This window comes from Maniola hyperantus, chromosome 9, assembly GCF_902806685.2.
Source record: "Maniola hyperantus chromosome 9, iAphHyp1.2, whole genome shotgun sequence".
Classification (NCBI taxonomy): Eukaryota; Metazoa; Arthropoda; class Insecta; order Lepidoptera; family Nymphalidae; genus Maniola; species Maniola hyperantus.
Genome location: NC_048544.1, coordinates 3,236,475 through 3,262,065, shown reverse-complemented (window position 1 = coordinate 3,262,065; position 25,591 = coordinate 3,236,475). Strand labels below are relative to the sequence as shown.

General features: G+C 39.4%; 2 protein-coding genes and 1 long non-coding RNA gene across 4 annotated transcripts in view; 2 read left to right on the top strand and 1 right to left on the bottom strand.

The window, feature by feature from the left end:
* Positions 1-25,591, top strand: part of LOC138402802 (uncharacterized) — a 498,790-nt gene that overhangs the window by 97,839 nt on the left and 375,360 nt on the right. The gene's annotated exons all lie outside the window — the stretch shown is intronic.
* The window catches only part of Syt7 (Synaptotagmin 7), a 429,808-nt gene that overhangs the window by 93,992 nt on the left and 310,225 nt on the right, over positions 1-25,591 (top strand). The window contains exon 2 of one of the 2 annotated variants that reach the window (XM_069501018.1): positions 24,485-24,633. In XM_069501018.1, coding sequence (XP_069357119.1) covers positions 24,491-24,633 — 143 coding nt within the window. In that variant the 5' untranslated portion in view covers positions 24,485-24,490. Of the gene's footprint in view, positions 1-24,484; positions 24,634-25,154; positions 25,298-25,591 lie in introns of those variants that run through there. The other variant, XM_069501017.1, reaches the window with a different exon arrangement.
* On the bottom strand, positions 15,118-18,496 carry LOC117985128 (uncharacterized). Its single transcript, XM_034971811.2, has 2 exons — positions 18,253-18,496; positions 15,118-18,035 (listed from the first exon to the last, which is right to left on the bottom strand). The coding sequence occupies exon 2, from the start codon at positions 18,030-18,032 to the stop codon at positions 15,768-15,770; it is 2,265 nt and encodes a 754-aa protein (XP_034827702.1). The 5' UTR covers positions 18,033-18,035; positions 18,253-18,496; the 3' UTR covers positions 15,118-15,767.

The window sequence follows — 25,591 nt, the reverse complement described above, 5'->3', positions numbered from 1 at the left end:
TCCTACACTCGGTTTCCAGTTTCGCCTGTTTCTGTCGTAATAATATTTTTGCTGAACGGAAGCTCGGTTTTGATTATTTTTGACTATTTCATGGATTTCTGCTAAATTTTCCCTTTCTTTTAGTGCTGGTGTTGGTAATTCGTTCTCGTCATGGATATTTCTCAGTTCCCTTCCAAACAGTACGAACGCTGGTGTGTATTTTGTTGCCTCTTGTACTGATGTATTCAGTGCGAAATTGAATTCAGTCAAGTGTTCGTCCCATTTTTTATGGTTTTTCTCTATATACGCAGCTATCATTGTCTCTAGTGTTTTGTTTACTCGTTCTGTTGGGTTGCATTGAGGTGTGTATGGTGCCGTTAGTCTCTGTTCTATGCCGTATTTCGCTAGTATCTCTTTAAAGTGTTTGCTTGTAAATATTTTCGCGTTGTCACTCAACAGTGTTTTGATTCCGCCGTGTCTCATGAGGATGCATTCTTTTAGTGCGTTTGCAACTGTTTTCGAAGTTGCGGTCCGTAATGGTTTTATTTCCGACCATTTTGTGAATTTATCATGGAAGACTATTATCCACTGGAATCCTTTGGTGGATCTGGGCAGTGGTCCTATGAGGTCAGTCGTTACTACTTCCCATGGTTCTCCTGCGTTCTTGATGTGCATTAGTCCTGGTTTTTTTTCCTGTGAGGTTTTATGTTTTTGACAGATCTGGCATTTGTTTATGTATGTGGCTACGTCTCTGAACGATCCTGGCCAGTAGTATCGTTGTGCTACCTTATTAAATGTCTTGTATATTCCTAGGTGTCCTGCATTTGGCTCATCGTGATTTTGTGCTAGGACTCTGTGTTTATCTGTGTTTTTTACGCATAGCTTCCATTCTGTCGCTGGGTCTAATTTTCCCCCATATTTTGGGTTGCTTATTCTCCTGTAGAGTTTTCCTTCTTCAATCCGGTAGTCTTGGTCTGTTTCGGGATTGTTCTTTATTTTGCTGAATTTTTGTGTGTACCAGTCTCTGTCTTCGATCGTTGTTGCACAAACTGGGTTCCTTGACAGTTCGTCGGCTATTACGTTTTGTTTCCCCGGTCTGTACACTATATCAAAGTTATACTGTTGTAGCTCCAATGCCCATCTTGCTAACCTGCCTGATGGATTTTTCAGGGTGTTTAACCACCTAAGAGCTTGGTGATCTGTTATCACCGTGAAGTGGTATCCTTCTAGGAACGGTCTCATTTTCCTTATTCCCCATATAACTGCGAGGCATTCCTTTTCTGTAGTTGTATATCTGGTTTCCGGTGGTTGTAATGTTCGGCTCGCGTACATTACTATCTTATGTTCTCCTTCGTTTTCTTGCATAAGTACTGCTCCCAGGCCTGTGTCGCTCGCGTCTGTCTGTAGTACGAATGGTTTGGAAAAGTCTGCTCGTGTCAGTATTGGATTTTCCATTAATAAGGTTTTTATTCTCTCGAATTGTTTTTGCTGTTCTTCTCCCCAATCGAATTTTGTGTCTTTCTTTAATAATTTTACCAACGGTGCTGTCAACTCTGCATATTTCGGTATGAACTTCCTATACCATGAAGTCATTCCGATGAATCGTCTGACGTCTTTGGTGTTACTAGGGGCTTTTAGTTCCTTAATTGCCTGGATTTTTCCCTCGTTCATTTTTAGTCCTTCTTTTGTAACTATGTGACCCAGATATTCTACTTGGTGTATGCAGAACTCGCATTTTTCTTTATTAATTCTTAGGCCTGCTTCTCGAATTCTTCGGAATATTTCCTTTACGTGTAATATGTGCTCTTCGAACGTCTTACTACATACTATTATGTCGTCTAAGTACACATATGCGTTTGGTTCTAGTTCTGGGCCTATTACCCTGTCTAGTAGTCTTTGAAATGTTGCGCCGCTCGAGTGTAGTCCAAAAGGCATTACTTTGAATTGGAATAGTCCTTTTCCCGGGACTGTGAATGCTGTGAGTGGTTTGCTCGCGTCGTCTAGTTTGACGTTCCAATACCCGTTCTTTAGGTCGAATTTGGAGAAGTATTTTCCCTTGTTCAATTTCTCAAGTGTATTATCTATCTGGGGTAGTGGGTACGCGTCTTTTTCCGTGATTTCGTTCAGTTTTCTGAAGTCTATACAAAATCGATATTCGCCGTTGTCTTTCTTTGCCATGACTATCGGTGAACTGTATGGACTGTCTGATCTTTCTATGATTCCTTCTGCTAACATTTTGTTCACGTGTTCGTTTATTTTTTCTTGCATTTTCGGATTTCTCGGATAGTATTTTTGTTTAATGGGTTCTTTGTGTTTTAATTTTATTTTATGTTTTATCCAGTTGTTTCCTTTTGGGCTTTTATCGGCCTTTTCAAATTCTTCTTGTAATACGTTTTGTAGTTCTTTGTATTGTTTTGTTGTTAGGTTCGTCTCTGTGTCGACCTTGGTTTCTGTTTTTTCTATGTTTGTTTGTTCGCATGTTGTCTCGGTCCAGTTTATTGCGAGTCCTAGTCTGGATAGGAGGTCCATGCCTATGATCATTACCGTCGTCGATGTTAGGTAGATTACTTGGTGTGTTATGGGCCGTCCTTTTATGTCTATTTCCACGTTTAGAGCTGCTTTTGTTTCTATTTTTGATCCGTCTGCCAATTTGATTGTGTGTGTTTTATTTATTGTTCCTTTTACCCTGTCTTTGATGGTGTCCATTATTTCTTTGTTGATGTATGAGTTAGTTGAGCCCGTGTCTATCAATGCTCTGAAAGGTTTTCCGTATATTTTCACGTCTATGAATATTCTATTGTCCTTCTTGTCTTTGGTTTTGTTGTTGTAATTTTCTGTTTTTCCTTTTCCTTTTGCATTGCAACAATCTCGGGTCAGTTTTCCTAGCAGTCCACATCGGGTGCAGAAGATCCCTTGCTTCGCTTGGCATTCTCGCCTTGTGTGGTTTCTTCTTCCGCACTTGTAGCAGCATGTCTCTGGATCGTAGTTAGCATGGATTTTTTTTCCTTCTGTCTTGTGTTCCTCCGGTCCTTGGTATTTCGTATAATTGTTGGTATTTCCTGCTCGGTTTTCTCTTCTTGTGTATCCGGATCTTCTATATGTGTCCCTGTATCGGTCTACATTATTCTCTCGTAATCCCTGTCAGTTGTATTAGTTCCGCCATTGTATTGAAGTCCTTCCTCTTTATGTAGTATTGGTAGTTTGGTTTCATGTTGTCATAAATCCTTTCTAACTGTTCGGTTGGAGTTAATTTCCCGTACCTCCGTATCAGTGTTTGTATCTCGGTTAGGTAGTTTACGAATTTTTCTTGCATTCGTTGTCTTCTGTTGATGATTGTTTCTAATAGATTCCTTTCATAATTACTTGGGTAATAGTAAAGTTTGAAGGCGTTTGTGAAGTCGTCCCAGTTTTCCCAATGTTGTTTATTATTTCGGTACCACTGTGATGCTTTTCCGTGAAGACATCTCGGTATTACTTGTACTATTTTGTTTTTATTGACCCCTAGGGTCTCGGCCAGTTCTTCCACTCTTTCTAGGAATTCTACGGCGTCCCCTGTCGTGTCAAATTGTATTTTCCATCGATATATTGCTTTGTCGAATTCTTTTATTTCGCTTTCGCTCGACATGTTACTCTCTTGAGATGTTTCGTCCTCGGTCTTGATTATCTGTGACAACTGTTTGCGTAGTTCCTCTACTGTACTTGTGGTTGGGACTTCGATATTCCTGGTTTCTAATTCTTCGGTCAGTTCTTGTTTGTTAAGTTTGTATATCCAAGCTGTGGGCATGTTTTTGTTCTTGTTCGTTGTTAGTAATTACTATCTACTTTATTTATACTATCTTGGGTTTTTATTGTATTTTCTTACTCGGCTTACTAAGTACTATATCTTGTTAGAAAAAAATCTTCTTCCTAGTATCTGTTAACTTATTCTACTATTTTAGAGTTTATTCTACTGTCTACGTTTCTTGTCTGTTTCCAATTCGCGGACTGTATTATTTATTTTTATTTATTAGCGCCTACGCGCTGCTAACGGTTTGCCTTTGGGGCGCTCCCGGTCCCTAATTCTTCCCCTCTGAATTTTCGAGCGCTTTTGTTTATCTCGACGGGATGTCTATCCTTTTTCTCTAAGAATAGGTATCCTGTGTGGGGTATCAATTTCCTATTCGCGTGGTTACTTTATTTTTAATACTCCCGGCCAGTATATTACCCTTATGACCAACCCTGAACAACCGGTGAAGCTAGTCGTCCCCTTCGGGGCGGCTAGTGTCTCCAGTGTCTTGCGAGTCCCACTCAGTATCGGCACCCCGATTACGATCAGGCCGAGCTTCCGGAGTGGTCACTAGCTGACTTTGTTGACAGGGCTTTTTTCCAGCGTCCACAGGTACCCCTGGTGGCGACCTCGATTACGATCAGGCCGAGCTCCCCAGATAGTCGCGAGTGGGACCACCTTGGAGGGTTTATATTCCGTTTTCTAAGTAGTGCCACGAACAATCTACGGTATTTAAGCGTGCTATTGCTTTCTAGATGGTTCGCCCTATACCGGTGACACCACTTGCGTACGTTCAGTGCGTGCCTTATTATTTATGCGGGTTACGGACGTGGCGCGATCTAGCTTTCCGCGGTCGCGAACCCCAAACGGATGGGTTTTTTGGTTGGGCGCCAAATGTTAAGTAGTGGAAGGCGCCTGGGCCTCAGCGCGTCTTCACTACCTCCATTAAAATAGGGTTCGAACCTATATTCGAGATTTTCCCATACTTTGTGGGAGATTAGAAATTAAACATTGGTGACACGGACAATAAACTATGTTTTATTCCCTTAATAATTAATATACATATTCTATCCTTATCTGCTACCGCACCGGCTCTGAGGGAGCCGGGGAGATTTTCCCCTGGCAGCGGGCAACACTGCCAGGTTCGATTCGCGAACGGTCAGCCGCCGTCAGTTGCTTACGCGGGACGCGGGGTGTGCGCGGAAGGCACCTACGAGGGGACGAGGGGGGAGTGGCGGACGGTGATGCTACGCAAGCCTGGCTTCTGAAGCCGAGGTATGACTAGCACCCCCAGTGCCCACGAGAACTGTCTGGTATCGACCCACGATTAAGATCAGGCCGAGCGCCCCAGACAGTCACGAGTGGACTGCCTGTCCGTGGACGGGCTCAGCTATTTATAGCCGGCTGCAGGCAGGCAAGCCGGCGCGGTGACGGTGGTGTGCTAGGCACGCGCGGGGCGTACGCGCGGCGCGGGTAGCGGGGCAGTGAAGCTTCTCGAAGTTTCTCGCAGCGATGACGCGCGGCCCGTCCCGTCGGCCGCCTCGTTACGTCATCGTTGCAACCTAGTGCTACCTTAAAATATTTTTCTTAAAAAATGCGTTTTTTATTTTTTATTTATTCAGATACAAGTGGTGTGTGTGTCGTTGTATAGTACGTTTATGTATAGTGCTAGGAACATAAAGTAGCGAGTATTTTGGAGTTTTCTAGAAAAGTCCGAGAGCTCACTGCATAGTATTTTGCCAAAACCCCATTATTATTTGGTGAATAGAAGGGGTTACGACCCTCAGCAATTATTATAATAATTAGAGATACATGCAGTAGATACCATTTTTTTTTAATTCAGATATAAGTTAGCCCTTGACTGCAATCTCATCCTGGTGGTAAGTGATGATGAAGTCTAAGATGGAAGCGGGCTAACCTGGAAGGAGTATGGCAGTTTTTTATCAAACCCATGCCCATTTGGTTTCTACACGGCATCGTACCAGAACGCTAAATCGCTTGGCGGCACGGCTTTGCCGGTAGGGTGGTAACTAGCCACGGCCGAAGCCTCCCATCAGACAGTTTTTATTTCCTTTAACAAGTGAGAAAGTATCTTTGTGGTCTTCCACAATTTATCTCCCCACAAAGGATAAATTGACCTCATTTGTATGGAAAACGCTCGACAATATTAGAGGTCGTGCGATCTGCGGCGCATTCAAATGGCTGGCGATAGGAGTAATTTAGTGTCGTTACTGAAATTGTACAGCTACATAAAATTTTACCGTTGAATTGTACCTATAGTCCAATCGTGTTAATGTAACTCGATTGTGTACCTAAATGTAAAGGAAACGATAAAGTGATATTATATTGCACGTATTATATTGAGAATACGTGTACAGTACGCGGCCGAAAGTAATGTACATCGACCTTTAGAAGGTGATAGGAGATTTGTAGAGCGTTGTCTCTGTCGTTGAGATTGACAAAACGTCATAAAGGTGACAGAGACAACGCTCTAGAAATCCGTAATGTCAATCTAAAGGCGTAACTACATTTCATTGTGCCACGTACCTACACTGGTACACTGGGAAAAGAGACACCAATAAAACCGGTCAAATGCCAGTCGGACTCGCATACGAAGAGCTTCGTACCATCGTACTGCGTACAAGACATTTTTATTTTATATTTAACTAGCTGATGCCCGCGACTTGGTACGCGTGGATTTAGGTTTTTAAGGATCCCGTGGGAACTCTTTGATTTTCCGGGATAAAAAGTAGCCTATATCCTTCCCCGGAATGCAAGCTATCTCTGTACCAAATTTCGTCAAAATCGGTTGAACGGATGGGCCGTGGAAGGCTACAGACAGACAGACAGACGGACAGACAGACACCATTTCGCATTTATAATATTAGTATGGATTTGCATGGCGGCCGTTTTAAAATTTGACATCTTGGTTTTTTATTATACTTGTTGATATAGCGGTTCTATTACAAATCGGTCAAACTTGTAGTCGAATAAAAAAAAACTGTACACAAATCATTATTATCATCGTCATCCCCATCACCGGTCCCCTACCGAGCACGGGTCTCTACTCAGAATTAAAAGGATTTAGGCCATAGTTTACCACGCACAATATGCAAATTCGGCTCAATTCGGCTCATTCGACTCGTTCGACGCCGACAAGTGTGCTTTCATCTATAGTCGGCCTAATTTTATTATTTTCTACTGATTGCAACGTGTTGGTCGCCGACTAGTTGGCACGTGTCAGTGAATGCCATTTAAATTAACTCTCACAAAGCCTCTACGTGTTGGACCCTTGTCCCCGCGCGACCTTTGACGTTCTCGGCTCTTTCTCGTGCTGAAATAAATAAATTATACCTACATAGTACGTGCCCTGTAATTCATTAAAACGTTAAACAGAGTTTGTGGTACGCGACCGCGACGCACCGCGACGCACCGCGACGCACGACGACGGCGACACGCCTATAGCTAAATTTCACTTTATTGTATAACAAGACCGGAACCGGAAGACGCAGTGTTGGAAGACCCCCCACTAGGTGGACGGACGACATCAGACGAGTCGCAGGGAGCCGCTGGATCCAGGCGGCGCAAGACCGTGGCGTGTGGAAGTCCCTAAAAGAGACCTATGTCCAGCAGTGGACGTCTATTAGTTGATGATGATGATGATGTATAGCAAGAGTTGCTATAAAGGATCCATCGGATCCATGGATCCAAGACATGGTCGCTAACTATGGGCCTCATAAGAAAGCTCAGAGTCACTCAGCGGGCGATGTAGAGAGCTATGCTTGGAGTTTCGTAATCAAATCAGAAATGAGGAGATTCGTAGGAGAACTGGAGTAACCGACATAGCTATTGCCTACATTTTAACAATATTGCAAAATATCAGAGAATTTCATTTATTGTGACGAAGCTTGCTGCGTAGTTCGCAGTGTATGCTAATGCGTCTAATTTGTTTTACTCTGTGCCTGCTAAGGCTCTCGGCGTATACAAAGCTATGCTAATTTATTCTAAGTTTGTACTTGACTCCAATCAAATCTTGAAAACAATCTACTTTATACGAATTTAGATGATGCCTGCGACTTCGTTCACATGGATTTATGCTTTGATTTTTTAGGATAAGAATTAGCCTTTATCTGTCTCCAGGACTTCATTCGCTTTTATAAAAATCTCCTGGGGATTATTTGATTTTTCGGGATAAAAAGTAAACTATGACCGCCCCCGGGATGCAAGCTATCTCGCTGTAATCAAATTTCGTCAAAACTGGTTAAACGGATGGGTCACGAAAAAGTAGCAAGCACACATACATACAGACAGACCTAAGGCTGAGGAATATGCAAAGCTATGCTAATTTATTCTAACCTAGTACTTGACTCCAATCAAACCTCGACGACAACTTTATGCGAAATTTTCATGAAAGGAAACTGGTTACACAAATTAAAGGGTTGGTTACACAAACCGCGTGATCACACAGAAGGCCACGTCAACTGTAGCAGGAGTCACACTGAATGTATAGGGATGCGTGAACGATGTTTAATACGAATAATTCTATAAAGAAGTCACTCGGCAGAGCGTGATGCCTGAGAGCCGATGCACACGATGCGTTGCGGCAACGCACCGCAATCATTTTGCCGCATTGGCGGTTACACTGACATGGCTCGTTGCAGCGCCGTAACGTTATCATCTGATGTATCCCCTATACAATTCCATATTAATATTTTTGTATTTGGAATCGGCACTAATTTTTCAAATAATTTTTTTTTATCAAGCTGTGATAGAGTGGTTCGTCCGCCTTCTAATCGGAGGTCAGGGGTTTGATCCCGGGCACGCACCTCTAACTTTTCGGAGTTATGTGCGTTTTAATTAATTAAATATCACTTGCTTAAACGGTGAAGGGAAACATCGTGAGGAAACCTGCATGCCTGAGAGTTCTCCATAATGTTCTCAAAGATGTGTGAAGTCTACCAATCCGCACATGACCAGCATGGTAGACTATGGCCAAAACCCTTCTCACTCTGAGAGGAGACCCGTGCTCTGTAGTGAGCCAGCGATGGGTTGATCATGATGATGATGACTAATTTTTAGTTCATCTACCTCCGAAAAGTTATTATTATACTCGTACTTAGTGTCAAACTTTAATAGGTTACTAAATCGTTTGAATCGTAATTTATATATCGTATTTATAAACGGACCCCAAAAGACAGATATTTAACAAAGGACGCTTATCGCTTTGACTACGACTGCAGCTTAAGCATATAACTATGTTAGCACGTGACATGCATACTGACTTTTTGATCAAATTATAATCCAGGCACAGTTTCCAGGCAGATTTAATTTCACAACCTAGATATTACTGATATTAGCTAACACGTATTTTAGGTATGTAGCTGTTTTCTCCCTACTTTATATACTGGTCTCGCAAGAGAACAACTGTGTAAAGGGGTGGACATGAAAGGCCGGCAACGCATTGGCAGTTCTTCTGGTGCTGCAAATGTCGCTTAGCATTATGATGTTAAGCGACATTTGCAGCTCATAGTAAGGTCATATGTGACCTGCCTGCTCGTTTGCTCGCTATTTTTACTTTAAAAAAGCCGGAGCGAGTTAGAATTCTAAATATACTTACATATAAAAGGGAAACGTTGCTGACTGACTGATTGACTGACCGACTGACTGATCTATCAACGCACAGCTCAAACTACTAGACGGACTGGGCTGAAATTTAGCATGCAGATTGCTATTGGTGCACTGCGCCAACTTAGCAGACTACGGTCATCCAATCTGGCCCAGTGGAATCTGAGAGGAGATCCGAGCTCGATAGTAGTTGGCCGGCGATGGGTTGATCATGATGATGATGATCATGATAGCTATTATTCCGTCGATATCCGCTGAGAAAGAATTTTTGGAAATTTAATCCAAGAGGGTAAAATAGGAGTTTGAAATTTGTGTAGTCCACGCGGACGAAGTCGCAGATATAAGCTAGTTCTTATATGTACTAGACATTTTTAGGTAAGAAAATAAAAAAAAAGTTATTCATACGTGGAAGGGTAATACCTAAACGATGGCATTCTCATTTCAGCGAAACTCGCATGCCTACTTGTCTACGAAAATGTCTCGTTGAAAACGTTTCTTATTCTTGTTTCATACACCCGCCTGCGTATGTAAGCCATTAAGAAAATTATATTTATTTTACGGCGACTCAATCTAAATACATACGTGCCGGTGCGTGCTTACTGCCTAAATTTAATATATATTGATACTAATATTAATAGAGCGATGATAGCCTAGTGGTATCGTCCGCTTCCTAATCAAACATCGGGGGTTCGGCCCCGGGCACACACCTCTAACTTTTCGGAGCTAAGTAATTAAAATATCACTTGCTTTAACGGCGAAGGAAAACATCTTTAGGAAACCAGTATACCTGAGGGTTCTCCATAATGTTCTCATAGGTATGTGAAATCTGCCAATCCGCAGTTGGCTAGCGTGGTGGACTATGAACCCTTCTCCTTCTTTCTAATTCAAGTTAAGGTATATTTCCTTATTCTCTGCATTTATTGTTTAACTGTAGAAACATGTATTACCTTGCGGTTTTCATCAGGGATTTACCACTTTTATACCAATTTTGTGTGGCTCATAGCAATCTAAGAAGTGTTTTTTTTATTTTCAAAATTCAACCCCCACCTCGATTTTCTAAATTCCACCTGAGCGGAGCCGGAGCGGGTCAGCTAGTATTTACTATAAGTAAAGTAAGTAAAGCAAAGACATTTTAATGTCATTGTTTACATGGCATCGAAATGCCTATTTACATTACTCAGGTTATTTATCGTGTGCTAGTATATTTTATTTTACCACTAATCTTACTTAAGTCCGCCAAACTCGCTAAGCGGTAATAAGCTAGGGGTTCCAATACGCATAAAGCAAAATTATTATCGTGGCGATGTAAAATATCGGCCATTTTGCCGGTTGGCGCACTTTCGTGAATTTATGGCGCGTAGCTAGTAGTCCGCCAGTTGCAGAAAACAATATGTTGAAATTTCGCCAACATTTACAGCTTTGCAATTTGTGAAACCTTATAACATTAAAGTAACTAGGTACACCCATATCTCTTGTATATATGTATGCCTGTATATATAAAGGGAAAAACTGACTAGCTGACTGACTGATCTATCAACGCATTGCTCATACTATTGGATGGATCGGCCTGAAATTAGGCATGCAGATAGCTGTTATTACGTAGAAATCCGCTAAGAAAGGATTTTTGAAAATTGAATTCCTAAAGGGGTAAATCAGGTGTTCGAAGTTTGTGTAGTCCACGCGGATGAAATCGTGGGCATACGGTAGTAAAAATATAAATACTAAAGTTTTCCGTCTGTCTGTTACCTTTTCACGGCTCATTCACTTAGGTAACCGATTCTGATGAATTTGCAATTTGTTAAATTGCGCGACTTATAGAAATAGATTTTCTTTTCTCTCTTTTAGATCTACAGCGAGAACTGAAATAGGAATTTTATAAACAAGTTTCTTTTTTCAAGGGAAGAATTATGTTAATATTGAACCCCAAAGTCAATTGGACTTAAATTGAAAGACAATAGAAATTACAATTTCTTTTATTTTCCAAGCTGTCCTATTCTCAAACCGCATAAATGCCCTTTCAAGGCTGTTTTCTATTTAGTCGTCGGAAAACTGTTTCGATGGCGAGCTCAACGACAAACACCGCTTTCACATTACGTAAGTAGATTTAAAAAATCTGAATGATTTTCTTCTTAGTTTGATATGCTTGCGTTAAAAGATTGCTTGAGCTTCCAAATTACTTTAGGTAGTTATAGAGAATTGCTTAGGGAATTAAATGGATGCGTGTGAAAAAGGCATATGTTTTGGCTAAAGAGCTGTTAAGAAAGCATGTTATACCTAAGTACACTTTTTTTACCTAAGTACTGACACCAGTACTTTACTACAATTACAATCTAGCCTATGAGAGAGGCTAATAAGCAATGGTATATTAACCTAAACTTATAAACGAACTTATACCTAAGAATTGGTCCATTGACTTAGCTTAGTTTATAGCTGTTAAGATACGTTATTGGAAGACACTTTGTTCTTGTGTTCTTTAAATTGCACTAGCACTATGATTTCACTTTGTTTGTGTGATCTTCGATTTGCACTAGCACTACAGTTTCACCATAACTACACTAGCTCAACATACACGTGATAACATGATTAAAGCTAACAACAAGAATTTAAGCTACTGACGCCTAGTTACATGATATGTGGTTAAAGTTATGTTACGGATTAGGGCGATAACGCACTCATCCGATCAGAGTCCGTGAAAATACGTTCCTTTTTGTTTTACGAACTATATAAGAATGGTAGCTTATGACATATGTCGTAGATTTTTTTCACGGATTCGGATCGGATGAGTGCGTGATCACTATTACGGCGATTACGCACTGCACTTCCGTCATCCGTGAGAATACTAGCGATTATCTACGACATAACGTCATAAGCTCCCATACAAAACAGAAAGGAAAGTATTTTCACTTATCCGATCCGAGATCGGATAAGTGTGTAACCGCCGTTACGGTTCATTTTAGTCCAAAGTGAATAAACCTCAGAACAAGGACTATTAGAAGTAGCCCTATTGTGACACTTACTGTTAGAGCGAGATAGCTAAATGCATTTAAGCTCTTATTAGAACGTGACAAAATGATTATGTTTTGTCCTTATCGCCGTGGCTTTTTTTGTTTGCCAAAATGTATTTGTACATGAGATTTTGGCAAACAACGTGAAGTGTAGAAGGAATGACATTTCACAAGTAAGAAAATCTGCTTGAGCGAGAGGGACTGAGGGGGCCACGCTAGTTGCAAATCTGGACATACCTGTGGAAGAAACCCTGACTTGTACAGTTTATTTTTCTTTTATTGACAGTCAAAGACCAAAGTTTAAAGGTATCCATAGCACAACTATAAGCGCCTGTCATGCAACAAGACCTAATAAGTCAGTTTTAAAACGAAAATTACAGTTCTGCAATCCCATTACTGTTTATTAGAATATCTGAACTTTGCTTATGTTTTCTTTATAAAAAGTGGTATATATTTCTTTAAAACTCGTTGCGTAGGTACGCCTAACTTTCCAAGAAAAGTTCTTATTCAGTTTTCTTTAATAATAATACTTAATAACAATCTTAATTGCAAATTTTTGCGATCTTTATTCTGTTGTCTTACATATTTTCAAGAACACTTGAGATAACAAGGCAAAACAAAACGTTGTTTGAGTGTTTTCTTATTATTAAAGAATAGACGCATTTTGTTGACTGAATGTATTTTCTTTTGTGTACAAATAACTCTAAATTAAGGCTAAATTATGTAATAACAAACACATACTATCTATTTTATCTTTCTGAAAATGTAGAATTGCAAATTATAATGTTGAGCTCAATTTTCACTTAGGTACTTAGTTATTTTCCAGAATGCTTGATATCGGCATTTACCACGTTAATTCCGTCCGTCCCGTCTGATATAATTGCCAATCGGCTGCCAGTGGCCTGCCACTCTAAATCTGTTCAACATTTCACGTGATTTAGCTTTTAAGCTTGTGGACCTGCTCGTATGTACGTAGGTATACAATGTATTACATTTTGTGATGTTATTGACATTTTGTTATGAATTACTTACGTTGTTTTATTGGCTGTTATAGCCTAGTGGTTAGGACGTCCGCTTCTTAATCGGGCGTTCGATCGCGGGCACGCACCACTAACTTTTCAGAGTTATAATATACCTACTAGATGATGCCCGCGACTTCGTCCGCGTGGATTTAGGTTTTCAAAAATCCTGTGAAAACTTTTTGATTTTCCGGGATAAAAAGTAGCTTATGTCCTTCCCCGGCATGCAAGCTATATCTGTACCAAATTTCATCAAAATCGGTTGAACGGATGAGCCATGAAAGGCTAGCAGACAGACAGGCAGATAGACAGACACACTTTCGCATTTATAATATTAGTATGGATATGGATTGGTATGGATTATATAACAGAAAGAGCACTATACTCACTAACTTCTTTCCGCGGATAGGGTATAATATTTCACCTGCTTCAAAAACACAGGGGAGAATACAAGAGAAAATTCTCAAACTTTAATTCGATGAATTTCAAAAATTCCGTGCTCGGAATAAGGCAGTGTTCTTGTTTGTAGTACTGAAATTCTCCTTTGAGCTACTTACTTTAACTTTTCGGGGAAACTGCTTCCAGTAAGTACGCTTAGTACGAGATTTTATGTTTCACCAACGTTGATAGTATTCGAGTATCGAAACACTTCCGAAGGAACTCCGGAGTTTTCCGGAATAAAAAGTGCTTATCCTATGCCTATCTCTAGAATGCAAGCTTTCTCTGTACCAAATAAATAGATGTTGCACACAATTTCGTCCACGTAGATCAAGGGTTTCAAAAATCCGTGGCAACTCTCTTATTTTCCGAGATTAAAAGAAGCCTTCGCCTATCTCCATAATGAAAGTTTTCCCTGGACCAAATAGATGATGCCCACAATTTTATCCACGTGGAGTTAGGTATTAAAAAAATCCTTGAACTCTCTTTGTCTTTTTGGGCCAGAAAGTTTTAATCCGGGAAAATAAAGGGATTTACGAAGTCCACACGAGATTTTAAAAATATATAAAGTTGCGAGCAAAAGTTAGAAAAAGCTAAATGTAAAGTCATCAAAGAAGTTTTAAAAAAGTGTTTTCTATCGACTCTTCTAAGACGAGTTTCTTTAGAAAACCCCACGAATTCCTCTAGTCACTGACTTTCCCATTTACGTATATAAAAGATATTAAACTTCTTTGTGTTAACTTTTTCGAAGTGGCAAATGAAAACTGTAAATAATTCTTTTGAAAGAGTTTTTTAATACCTTGTTCCACGTAAAAGTAGTATTTAATCCATTTTTTGTTCAAAAGTAAAAGTATGTCCGTGAAAATCTTGAGACTTCTTTTGAAAAGGGTACAATCGGAACTTTGGGAAGCCTGAATAGGACTTACCACAAATTTGAGAGGGCGTTACTTGCAGAGTCAACGCGGAAGGTCAATCGACCCGAGCGTGTTTACACGAGAGAGTTTACTAGATCAAGTAAAGAGCTTCTAATTTATAGTTTTGTCATTAATGTTATTGGTATTGTAAATGCGAAAGGTGTTTGTTTAGGTGACGTTATCGATGCGATTTCTTGCATGGATATTATTAAAGACCTGGGAAGTGACTTAAGCCACGTTTGATCCCGGAAAATTTAAGAGTTCTCACGGGATTTTTATAATCTAAATCCAAGCAAATGAAGTCAAGAGCATTGTGAAGTCTTCTATTATAAAAAGAGAAACTGACTGACTGTCACAACAATGTAGGGGGAGGGGGGGCACTTTGATACACAAAAATTAAATCTCTTTTCTGAGGACCATAAAGCATTATATTTAAATATTTGTTTTGATGTGTGCATTGGCTGATATGTCAGCTTACATTTTGGCTACGCAAAAACCGCAAAAATTGGCGACGTATAGAGATAATGTGATTTTAAGAAAATAAAATGTTTGTATCATTCTGCCCCACCAGTGGGGCACTTTGATACATGGGGTGGGGCAGTTTGATACGTATTTTAGATCCATATGAAATGCAAATTTAAACTGACTAAAAACCCAATATAAACTGTATTATTACTTAAAATTAAGAAATAAAACAATTTTATTGATTGAGATCGCAAAACACTTTTTATTAAGAGTGCACATTAGCCATAATCAGTCTCTTAAGTTACTTAAGAAATATAATCACAAAAAAAAACAATATTGTCATCATAGAACAAGACTAATTCTCTGTTATTTTCTTAATTATATAATCAGTTATATACTTACTAAGTAATCAGACTTTAACATTGAATATTGTTAATGAAAATATAATATTAGAACCTCCTATCAAAATGAACAATAGTTTTCTTAAAAAATTAAACAAACATCAAAAATTTAACAAAAATAATCATAAAAACTCTCATATAAATTACAAAACAATCTACTGGATATTATATCGAGTTAAACCTACCGAAAATGAATAAAGCGACGATGTTCGAGATGTGCCTTTGGAGAAAGTTGGTTTTGGTAATTGCAAAACTACATCTCTAACATCCACACTTGCTTTGTCTTCCACAATTGGAAATATGAACTTATAAGACCCTGTTTTTTTTCTGAGATATGATACTTCATATTCTGTCACATTATACTTAAATACGACTTTGGCAACGTAGTGAATCACAGTTTTCTTCTTCTCAAACTTAATTAGTAGGAAATCTCCAATATTTATGTGTTCAGGATTAACTGGTTCTTCATTAATTACCTCTTCTTCTGATTCCGATGGCATTTCAATGTCTTCACTATCACTCGTCATCACGACTTCATCTAGACTAGAATCGGAATCTATTTCTGCAGGCAAAGAAGTTACTCTCTTTTTCTTTTTTGGCTCAGTTAACCCCAACAGATTTTTCGCTGTTTTCAATTCTTTTGCATGCTGTTTTGCTTTTTGTAATTCTCTTTTCCTGTCCTTTTCATTACGTAAGCTTTCTAATCTATTTTTTTCTGGTGTGTCAGTGTATATTCTTGATCGTCCCTTTTCTCTTCCTTTTCTTTTTAAGACACTGTCAGTAATCGCCTTTTTTGGATAAGGTCTAACTACGTCAGGAGTAAGCATAGCCTGTGATGAAGAAACATGTAGAGAATCGTCAGCATCAGACACTGAAATTGGGTCGGTATCCAAAGTAGGAGTTTTATTTTGTTCTCTATCAACAACTTCATTATTTTGAGTTGTTTCCGAGTCTACAAAATGTAAATCTTGTGTTTTGTGAGTGTTCTCATCTGTCAAATCGTGATAACCTGTGCTGAAAATGTCTATCGGTGCAAAGTCGTCGTCCCCAAATACCAGTTTATTAATTGGCCAAATTCCAGGTTTGGAAAAACCACCTATGATATTCTTTGGTGTAAATGATTCCAAATATGCTAATTTTGACAGTTCAGCAATGTTGTATATGGTCAAAGTCTTTCCAACATTTTGAATGTGCCAGTCGTTGAAAGCTATCTTCAATTTGCCTTTGAAGGGTCCGAACACACTGACATCAAGCGGTTGCAATTTGTGTGACGTGTGTGGGGGCAGACTCAAATAAACAATACCGTTGTCACGACAGTAGTTAACAGCTTCTATTGAAATGTGCGATTCGTGGTTGTCACAAATGATTAGAATTGGGTTATCTTTATTGCTCGAAGTAAGGCGTTGAATGTGTTTCAAAACTCTTATAAACAATTCTGATGTCATCCAGCCGCTTCTGTTTGCCAACCCTAGACTTCCATCAGGAGCTCCATTTAGGAAGTGATCTTTGTAGTGAACTCTTGGAAAGACATAAACTGGAGGAAGAGAAGAACCAGTAGCAGTAATAATACCACAGAAAGTAACTAACTCTCCGCGTTCTGCAGAAACTATTTGTCCCACCTGTCTTTGTTTTCTTCCAGCAATAACTTTAGGAGTAGAAAGAACTGTGCTTATGCCTGTTTCATCTAAGTTTATTATTCGATCGGGTGTAAAATTGTACTGTCTCATTATGCGTTCGTAATTATCATGAAATTGAGCTACAGCAGCTTTATTAAAAGCAAAGCTTCTTGCTGCGCTTGTGTTTTCTGGTTTTCGTAGACTCAATTCTGGGTTTCTCTTCCTGAAGCCAGCTGCCCAATCTTTTCCAGCGCATTTGTTTTTTTTCCAGGATTTTGGATAATTACACCCTGAGGATTCTGCGAACTCGTATGCCAAAGTCAAAAGCTGTCTCAATGTAAGGCCGTAGTGCATTTTACTACAATTCAATAAATATTGAGTCAATGCCTTTTCTTGTTCGATTGAAAAAACTTGTGCAACGGTATACTTGGAACCATAGATGTTTGATGAAGTAGCTGTAGCAGTGTGTGATGATAAAGCTGCAGTAGTAGTGTGTGCTGAAGATGACGCTATTTGTGCCATCTCCATAGATGGTGCTATTTGTGGTGAAGATGGACCTGCTTGTGATAAAGAAGATTCTGCTTGTAATGAAGAGGATGCTTCATTTGTAGATAATATTCTGGTAGCTTCAAATGATTTTCTGGCTTTTTCTATGCGATGTTGTAGGGTCGCAGTTTTGATGCTATATTTGTCGGCTGCTTTGCGTATAGATAAAGTCTTTGACAATACTTCACGTATTGCGTCTTCAATGTTTTCTTCATTGATATTTTTTCTATCAGTTTTGGGTTTGTACGTGCGCACCATTTTCTGAAAAAAAGAAAATAAACAATAAAATAAACTATTATTTTTGACGGGGCACTTTAATACACTAGAGGGGCAGATTGATACGTATCATTGTACCCCGCACATTACCGTATCAAAGTGCCCCAACGGACTTTTTCCACAAACAATTAATTTTATCTAATATATAATAATAATGCAATCAAAAACATTTTAAAATACAATAATAACTATATTTACTTACCTGTAGTAACAAATAATAACAAAAACAACTAAAAGAATCCTCCTGAGACACAATTACATTTCACGTTTTTTTTTTGTAGGCAGCGGCGCACGCCACTTTCAACACGTTAGTGACCGTTGAGGTCCAACGGCAAACTGGCGGCGAACGGTGTCACAACTGTCATTCTTGTGAATGCCCTTGAGCATTCTAGTGATGTGCCGGACTGTGTAGCGTTTATCGGTTTTGAGATATAGATACTGTACCAATGTGCCCCGTGAATCAATGTGCCCCCCCTCCCCCTACAGCTCAAACTGCTAAGTCTAAAACTCGAGATTTTGCATGGAGTATCTATCTATAACTTAAACACCCTTTAAAATAGTATTTTGAGAAATTCTGAAAGTTATTTTTAAATTCCACCAATTTGATATAATTAACTGACTTCATTATACTAAGTACGACTCGTACTTAGTATAATGAAGTCAGTTAATTTACGAGTTTATATACTATTATACTTAGTCGAACAACTCAACCGGACAGAGTTCCGGCACGGGAGTGCCTTAGTCGGAAACTTAGTGCTGTTGAGATTTCTTGATAGGAAAATTATATTTAATTAATTGAAAATTTACACATTCTTAACAGATTTCTTGATAGGAAAACTCAATAAGTATTTTTAGCCATTATTACTAAAATATAATAAAAAAATACTAGAATATAATAAAAAAATGATTTTTATAAATTACTAAATAATGCTCGAGACTTTGCCGCATAGATTTAGGTTTTTAAAAATCCCCGTGGATTTATTTTGATTTTCCGGGATAAAATGTAGCCTACGTCACTCTTCAGGTCTGTAAATATATCCATGCATAAAATCACGTCGATCCGTTACACTGAACCAAAGGACTAACCACCAAACAAACATTTCGCATTTAAAATATCTACATATTAGTAAGTAGTAGTGGTTTTATTTAAGGCAATTCGTTTTAGTTGAGGTAGCTCGTACAAGTAACTAAACGGCAAGTCAGCTTGCACATCTAAGCGAAGCACTCTCTACACCAATGATAGCTAGAGGTGTGTTCGCTGGGGAATAAGTGGAATCGATGTCGTTTTACTTTTACGACTCTTATAATATCTGTGGCATAAATGTTATTGTATAGAAATATATTATGCATTCTGACTGACCGTGCGACTCGTCTAAAGTCGTCGCTTCACCTAGTGGGGGGTCGCCATTCCTGCACCTTGGGATCCCAACGTCTATCGGTTTTTCACGCATAATTCTGGCTCTGGTAAAATTCATATCATATCATTATTATATGTTACTAGCTTCGCGACTTCATCCGCTTGAACTACATACATTTGAAACCCCTATTTCACCCCCTTAGGGGTTGAATTTTCAAAAATCCTTTCTTAGCGGATGACTACGTTATAATAGCTATCTACATACCAAATTTCAGCCCGATCCGTCTATTGGTTTGAGCTGTGCGTTGATAGATCAGTCAGTCAGTCAGTCACATTTTCCTTTTATATATTTAAGAAGTTGTATAAAGTTATCGTTGAAGTTTTCATCCACCAAAAACCAGTCACTTTGGGTTACACAATTAGTCAAGGTTATGTTTAACGCAGATGATGATCATGGAATACTGACTCGTGCAACCCACTTGGTTTTGGTGAATAATTTTGACTTTAACGGTAACATTACTTTAAACACCCGATATGCAACTATTTAGTACGTAGGTACGACGTCCAAGATTGCGTTAATTTGCATTTTAATTCTTGCTTTTATATTAATTCTTTTTATCTCTCTTGGGATTGCTTTAATCACTTTTGTAATAGCCGTGGCAAAGGAATTACTGCATTTTAGAATCCGCCCTACTGATTTAAATATGCATTTATGATTACGAAATATTTTCTTCTTGTAATAAAAAACCGAGCGAAGCTAAAGTGGCAACGGGCAGGGCAAATAGTTTGAAAAACCGATAGACTTTGGGGTCCCAAGGTGCTGGAATGGTGACCTCGCACCGGAAAGCGCAGCGTTGGAAGACCCCCCACTAGGTGGACGGACAACATCAGGCGATTCTCAGGAAGCCGCTAGAATCAGGCGGCACAAGACTGTGGCGTGTGGAAGTTTCTACAAGAGACCTATGTCCAACAGTGGACATCTATCGGTGGCTGATGATGATGATGATGACCATATATTTTTCCTGCTATACCGTATCCGTAGAAAGAAGTTAGTAAAGCGCACTCTCTGCTACGTAATCATTTTGAGGCACCAACCAATCACAAACGGGACTATGTTTTCTAATTGAGTTTCAAATGTTTTTCGAAAACATTTTCCAATTAAACTTTGAATGTTTTTAAAATCAATTGTTTGTGACTGGTTGGTGCCTCAAAATGGTTAACGCCCACTGAGATTTTTGCCTCTAGCATTTGTATAGGATTACATAACAGAGAGAGCACCATACTTACTAACTTCTTTCTGATTACTATACTTATACTTACTAAATTCTCAAACTTTAATTCGTTGAATTTCAAAAATTCCGCGCTCGGAATAAGGCAGTGTTCTTGTTTGTAGTTGAAATACTGCCTTAAATTCTTCTTTGAGCTACTTTAACTTTTCGTGGAAACTGCTTCCAGCTTAAAATTATTATTCGGAAGTAGGTAACTAGTGGAACAAATACTTGGAAGTTTTTTAAGTAGGTTAAAGTAAAGTAAGATACTATGTAGAACCTAGCTGAGCTCGTTTCTTATAAGAAGAAAGAAGCTTAGACCCACCACGATATTTCTCGGGTTAAAGGGCTATAGGGGCCGATTCTCTTGTACACAATCTCTTAACTAAACTAAATTAACGGGTCTAAATCTAGTGCTATCCTTTTCCGCAAGCAACATTACGAAAGGGATAGCAATAGATTTAGACGTACCATTTTAGTTTAGTTTAGAGATTGTGTACTACGGAATTAGCCACATTGTATAACATGTATATTGTATAACATGTGTATTGTTGTTGTAGCTCATAAGCTAGGGGGAATTTTGAGCATTTAAAACCCTTTCCTAATTCCATGAAAAGATTCGGTGAAAAATTGTGTCCTGATGCAAGAGCATTGTTTTTTGATGAGGCTTTAAACTGTTCTTTGCCAAAAAAAATTGCCTTCGCGCGTCGTGTGTTCAAAGCTCTAATAAGTAGGTACAAAGAAAAGCTAAAAAATAATTGCCTTTTAAAATGTTACCTAGCAAATTTACAGCTACGTGAAGATTTTTCACCTTTCTATTGGCGGCAAGGCATCGTCAAGGTAAGTGTATAAAATTCACGGACACGTACGGAACGATTTGCTTCCTCATTTCTAGTTCCGCCAGGATATGAAACTGCCTTCCGGCTCAGTTTTTCATTTCACCTTTAATACCTTCAGGTCTGATATGTATACACACTGATATGTATATCATCTTAGGCTGCATCAACACTTGCCAACTGGTCTGATTGCAGTCAAGCGCTTGTCTTTAAAAAAAAGATTTCCATTATTTTGACCGACTTATAGCTTCTCAAATTATCCCACATAAGTTCAGTGAAGAAAGAAAAGTATTTCACAGCCAATTTGGATCCGCAACAGCCCACCATTATACCAAATGCGGGCAATTACGCGATGCTCTAAATCTATTTGCGGGTGAATATTCAACGGACACATTGGATGCACGCCAGCATAATGCGTCCGACTTAGCACCCTTCAAGGCGTACATATATTACGAGAAATGCTGTAACGGAACAAATGAATAGTTCGACGAACGAATCCTAATCCAACTGGAACTGGATTATCCAAAAATATTTTTTTTCGTAAAAAACCTAGGTGTTAAGATGTCAGTCTAATTTTCGGGAGGTTGGGAACTCTATACCGAGCATGCACTTTTAACTTTTCAGAGTTATGTGTGTTTCAAGCGATTAAAATAATATCACTTGCTTTAACGGTGAAGGAAAACATTATACAATACAATAGAATAGAATGTTTTTTTATTCATGTAAACTTTTTACAAGTACTTATGAATAGTCAGGTAGTTTTAATTTACCACTGGTTCGGAATGAAAAAACTGGTGATGACATATGATGAGAGTTCTCCATTCTCAAAGGTGTGTGAAATCTGCCAATCCGCACATGGTAGACTATGGTCAAAACCCTGCTCAAGTAGCCCTTCAAAAGTAAGCCGGCGATGGGTTGAATCATGATGATGACTATACGTCATATCCAAAACCGTTACGAAATGCGTTGCTTGTATGTTGAAAAAGGCCAGAGATAACCTCGTTTGCATTCGTTAGTGCTATACGCTTTTTATTCTCTTTGTGGAACACCAGCATGGACACGTAGGGGTCAGCGGGCACTTTCCTGCCATGAAATAGACGCTCTCTGCATTTAATTTTCCCCGTTTTCCCCGCTAAAGCCGCTTTGCATGTTGGTAAAATTGCTAGGATCCTTACAAGGTGGTGAGAAACAAATCAAATCAAAATCAAATCAAAATGTTTGATGTTATTCAAAATAGGTAATAAATTACACTTCTTGATGGTCAGTTGTTGCATTTGTAAGATGATTATATAGTGGTGATAATTTTTACGCGAACTCAAAATTAAAGCTACGAGGGCTCCAAACGCGCTCAGGTATGAGAAGAGCCCACAACAAAATGTCATTCTATCATCTTACAATAATGCAACCATCAAAAATCAAAGTGTAATTTATTACCTATTTTGAATAAACTATTTGACTTTGACTTTCGGCTTTGTAGAGCGTTGTCTCGGTCACTCATACCTCCAAGTATCTCGTGTAAGTACTATCCAACACACCTATAGTTTCTCCTTTCACCAAAGGTTGCCTGGTAGAGATTGCTGTGAGCAATAAGGCCGCCTTTGCATACAATTATTTTTTAGTTTTAGTTTCTTTGTTTTTGTAATGTTATGTAATATTTTTTGTGTGCAATAAAATATTTCTATCTCTCTATCTATCTATCATATCTATATGACGTTTTGTCTGTCACAACGACAGAGACAATGCTGTAATCTGCTATCTGCTAAAGATGTAGGTATATTACATTCTGCCACGTTGTGCTTGTACTCAACTACGCATCGCTACGGACGCTGATTTGCTACGTAACCTACTACGTAGCTACGGCGCGGCGTGGCGTATTGACATTTGACAGAATAGTGTGAACGAATAATGTAGTCACATTTCACGTTCACAATGAAGCTCACAGAGTCTGCTTATAGTCGGTGGCTGACTATCCGATTGTTGTGAATAAAGCCTAAGAAAAACCCATCAGGTTTATCGAATTTCAATTTGGAGTCGCTCAATAAACAGGCAAACATACATTTTTTATTAGGAGAAATTTATTCGAATGCCTGAAGTAACCTTCGTTTTGCAGCCAAATGTGTACCCATTACGTGAACTCTATCGATATAGTTGAGTATTAAATCTCGTCCGATTTGGATCTGAATTCGGGTCAACAATAGAACTTTTGCGGTAGGTAACCTAATAACGAATTTTAAAAAAAACCTTTGGTTGAACAATACCCATCCATACCTTCTAATATTATAAATACGAAAGTGTCTGTCTGTCTACTAGCTTTTCGCAGCCCAACCGTTTGACCAATTTTAATGATATTTTGTACAAATTTAGCTTATATCCCGGGGAAGGCTACTTTTTATCCCGGAAAATTAAAGAGTTCCCACGGAATTTTAAAACCTAAATCCACGCGGACGAAGTCGCGGGCATCAGCAAGTATATTATTATAAATGCGAAAGTGTGTTTGTTTGTTGGTTTATTGGTTTGTCCCCTAATCACGCTGCAACGGAGCAACGGATCGACTTGATTTTTTGTATGGGTAGAGTTAAAGATCTGGAGAGTGACATAGGCTACTTGTATCCTGGAGTTCCTACGGGATTTTTAAAACCTAAATCCATGCGGACCAAGTTGCGGACTTCAGCTAGTTGAGGATAAGAGAAGTCACCCTAACACGCGCCCCAGCGCTCTTCATACAAACGCAGTATGGTTCTCATATGAATATTATCCAATCAACCTCGATGTAATTTTGTAGACACGTTCTGGAAACTAAGTAATATCAGTCCAGATTTCCGTAAAAATAACTACTTTTAAAGTTACACGAGTTTAAATATTTGTATGTAAATTCTTGAGACCGTGTAATTTTGAAATTGAATATTTTTGAACGTAGGTACTACTAGCGACATCTCTCGCACACAACTTGTTAAATCATTCGTATCTTTTCAGGTCACAATGAAGGTCCGTGACGTGGTGCTCATAGCGATACTGGGCATCAGCACCGCAGCGGTGTTGTTTGCATTAGCCGCGTATCTGTACATACGACGCCGAAGACGCAAGAGGGAGGACGAAGAAGATGGGACCAGTTGCGCTATAAGGTACGTTACTTTTCCAGGTTACAATGAAGGTCCATGACGTGGTCGTCATAGCGATACTGGGCATCAGCACCGCAGCGGTGTTGTTTGCATTAGCCGCGAAGCTGTACATACGACGCCGAAGACGCAAGAGGGAGGACGAAGAAGATGGGACCAGTTGCGCTATAAGGTACGTTACTTTTCCAGGTTACAATGAAGGTCCATGACGTGGTCGTCATAGCGATACTGGGCATCAGCACCGCAGCGGTGTTGTTTGCATTAGCCGCGAAGCTGTACATACGACGCCGAAGACGCAAGAGGGAGGACGAAGAAGATGGGACCAGTTGCGCTATAAGGTACGTTACTTTTCCAGGTTACAATGAAGGTCCATGACGTGGTCGTCATAGCGATACTGGGCATCAGCACCGCAGCGGTGTTGTTTGCATTAGCCGCGAAGCTGTACATACGACGCCGAAGACGCAAGAGGGAGGACGAAGAAGATGGGATCAGTTGCGCTATAAGGTACGTTACTTTTCCAGGTTACAATGAAGGTCCATGACGTGGTCGTCATAGCGATACTGGGCATCAGCACCGCAGCGGTGTTGTTTGCATTAGCCGCGTATCTGTACATACGACGCCGAAGACGCAAGAGGGAGGACGAAGAAGATGGGACCAGTTGCGCTATAAGGTATCTTTTGAGAAATATAACGTGACATATAGCTATGAAGTGGTGGAAAGGGCGCTGCATCTTGGCAACACTTCACTGTGTTGGTATGCGTTGCACCTTACACGAAAGCGATCCTCAGGGTACCTACCCATGCAGAAAAAGCTCCTAGAGCATGTTTTACAACATTATAGACCACTAGGTGATGCCGGCGACTTCGTCCGCGTGGATTTAGGTTTTTAAAAATCCTTTGGGAACTCTATGATTTTCCGGGATAAAAAGCAGCCTTCCCCGTGATGCAAGCTATATCGGTACCAA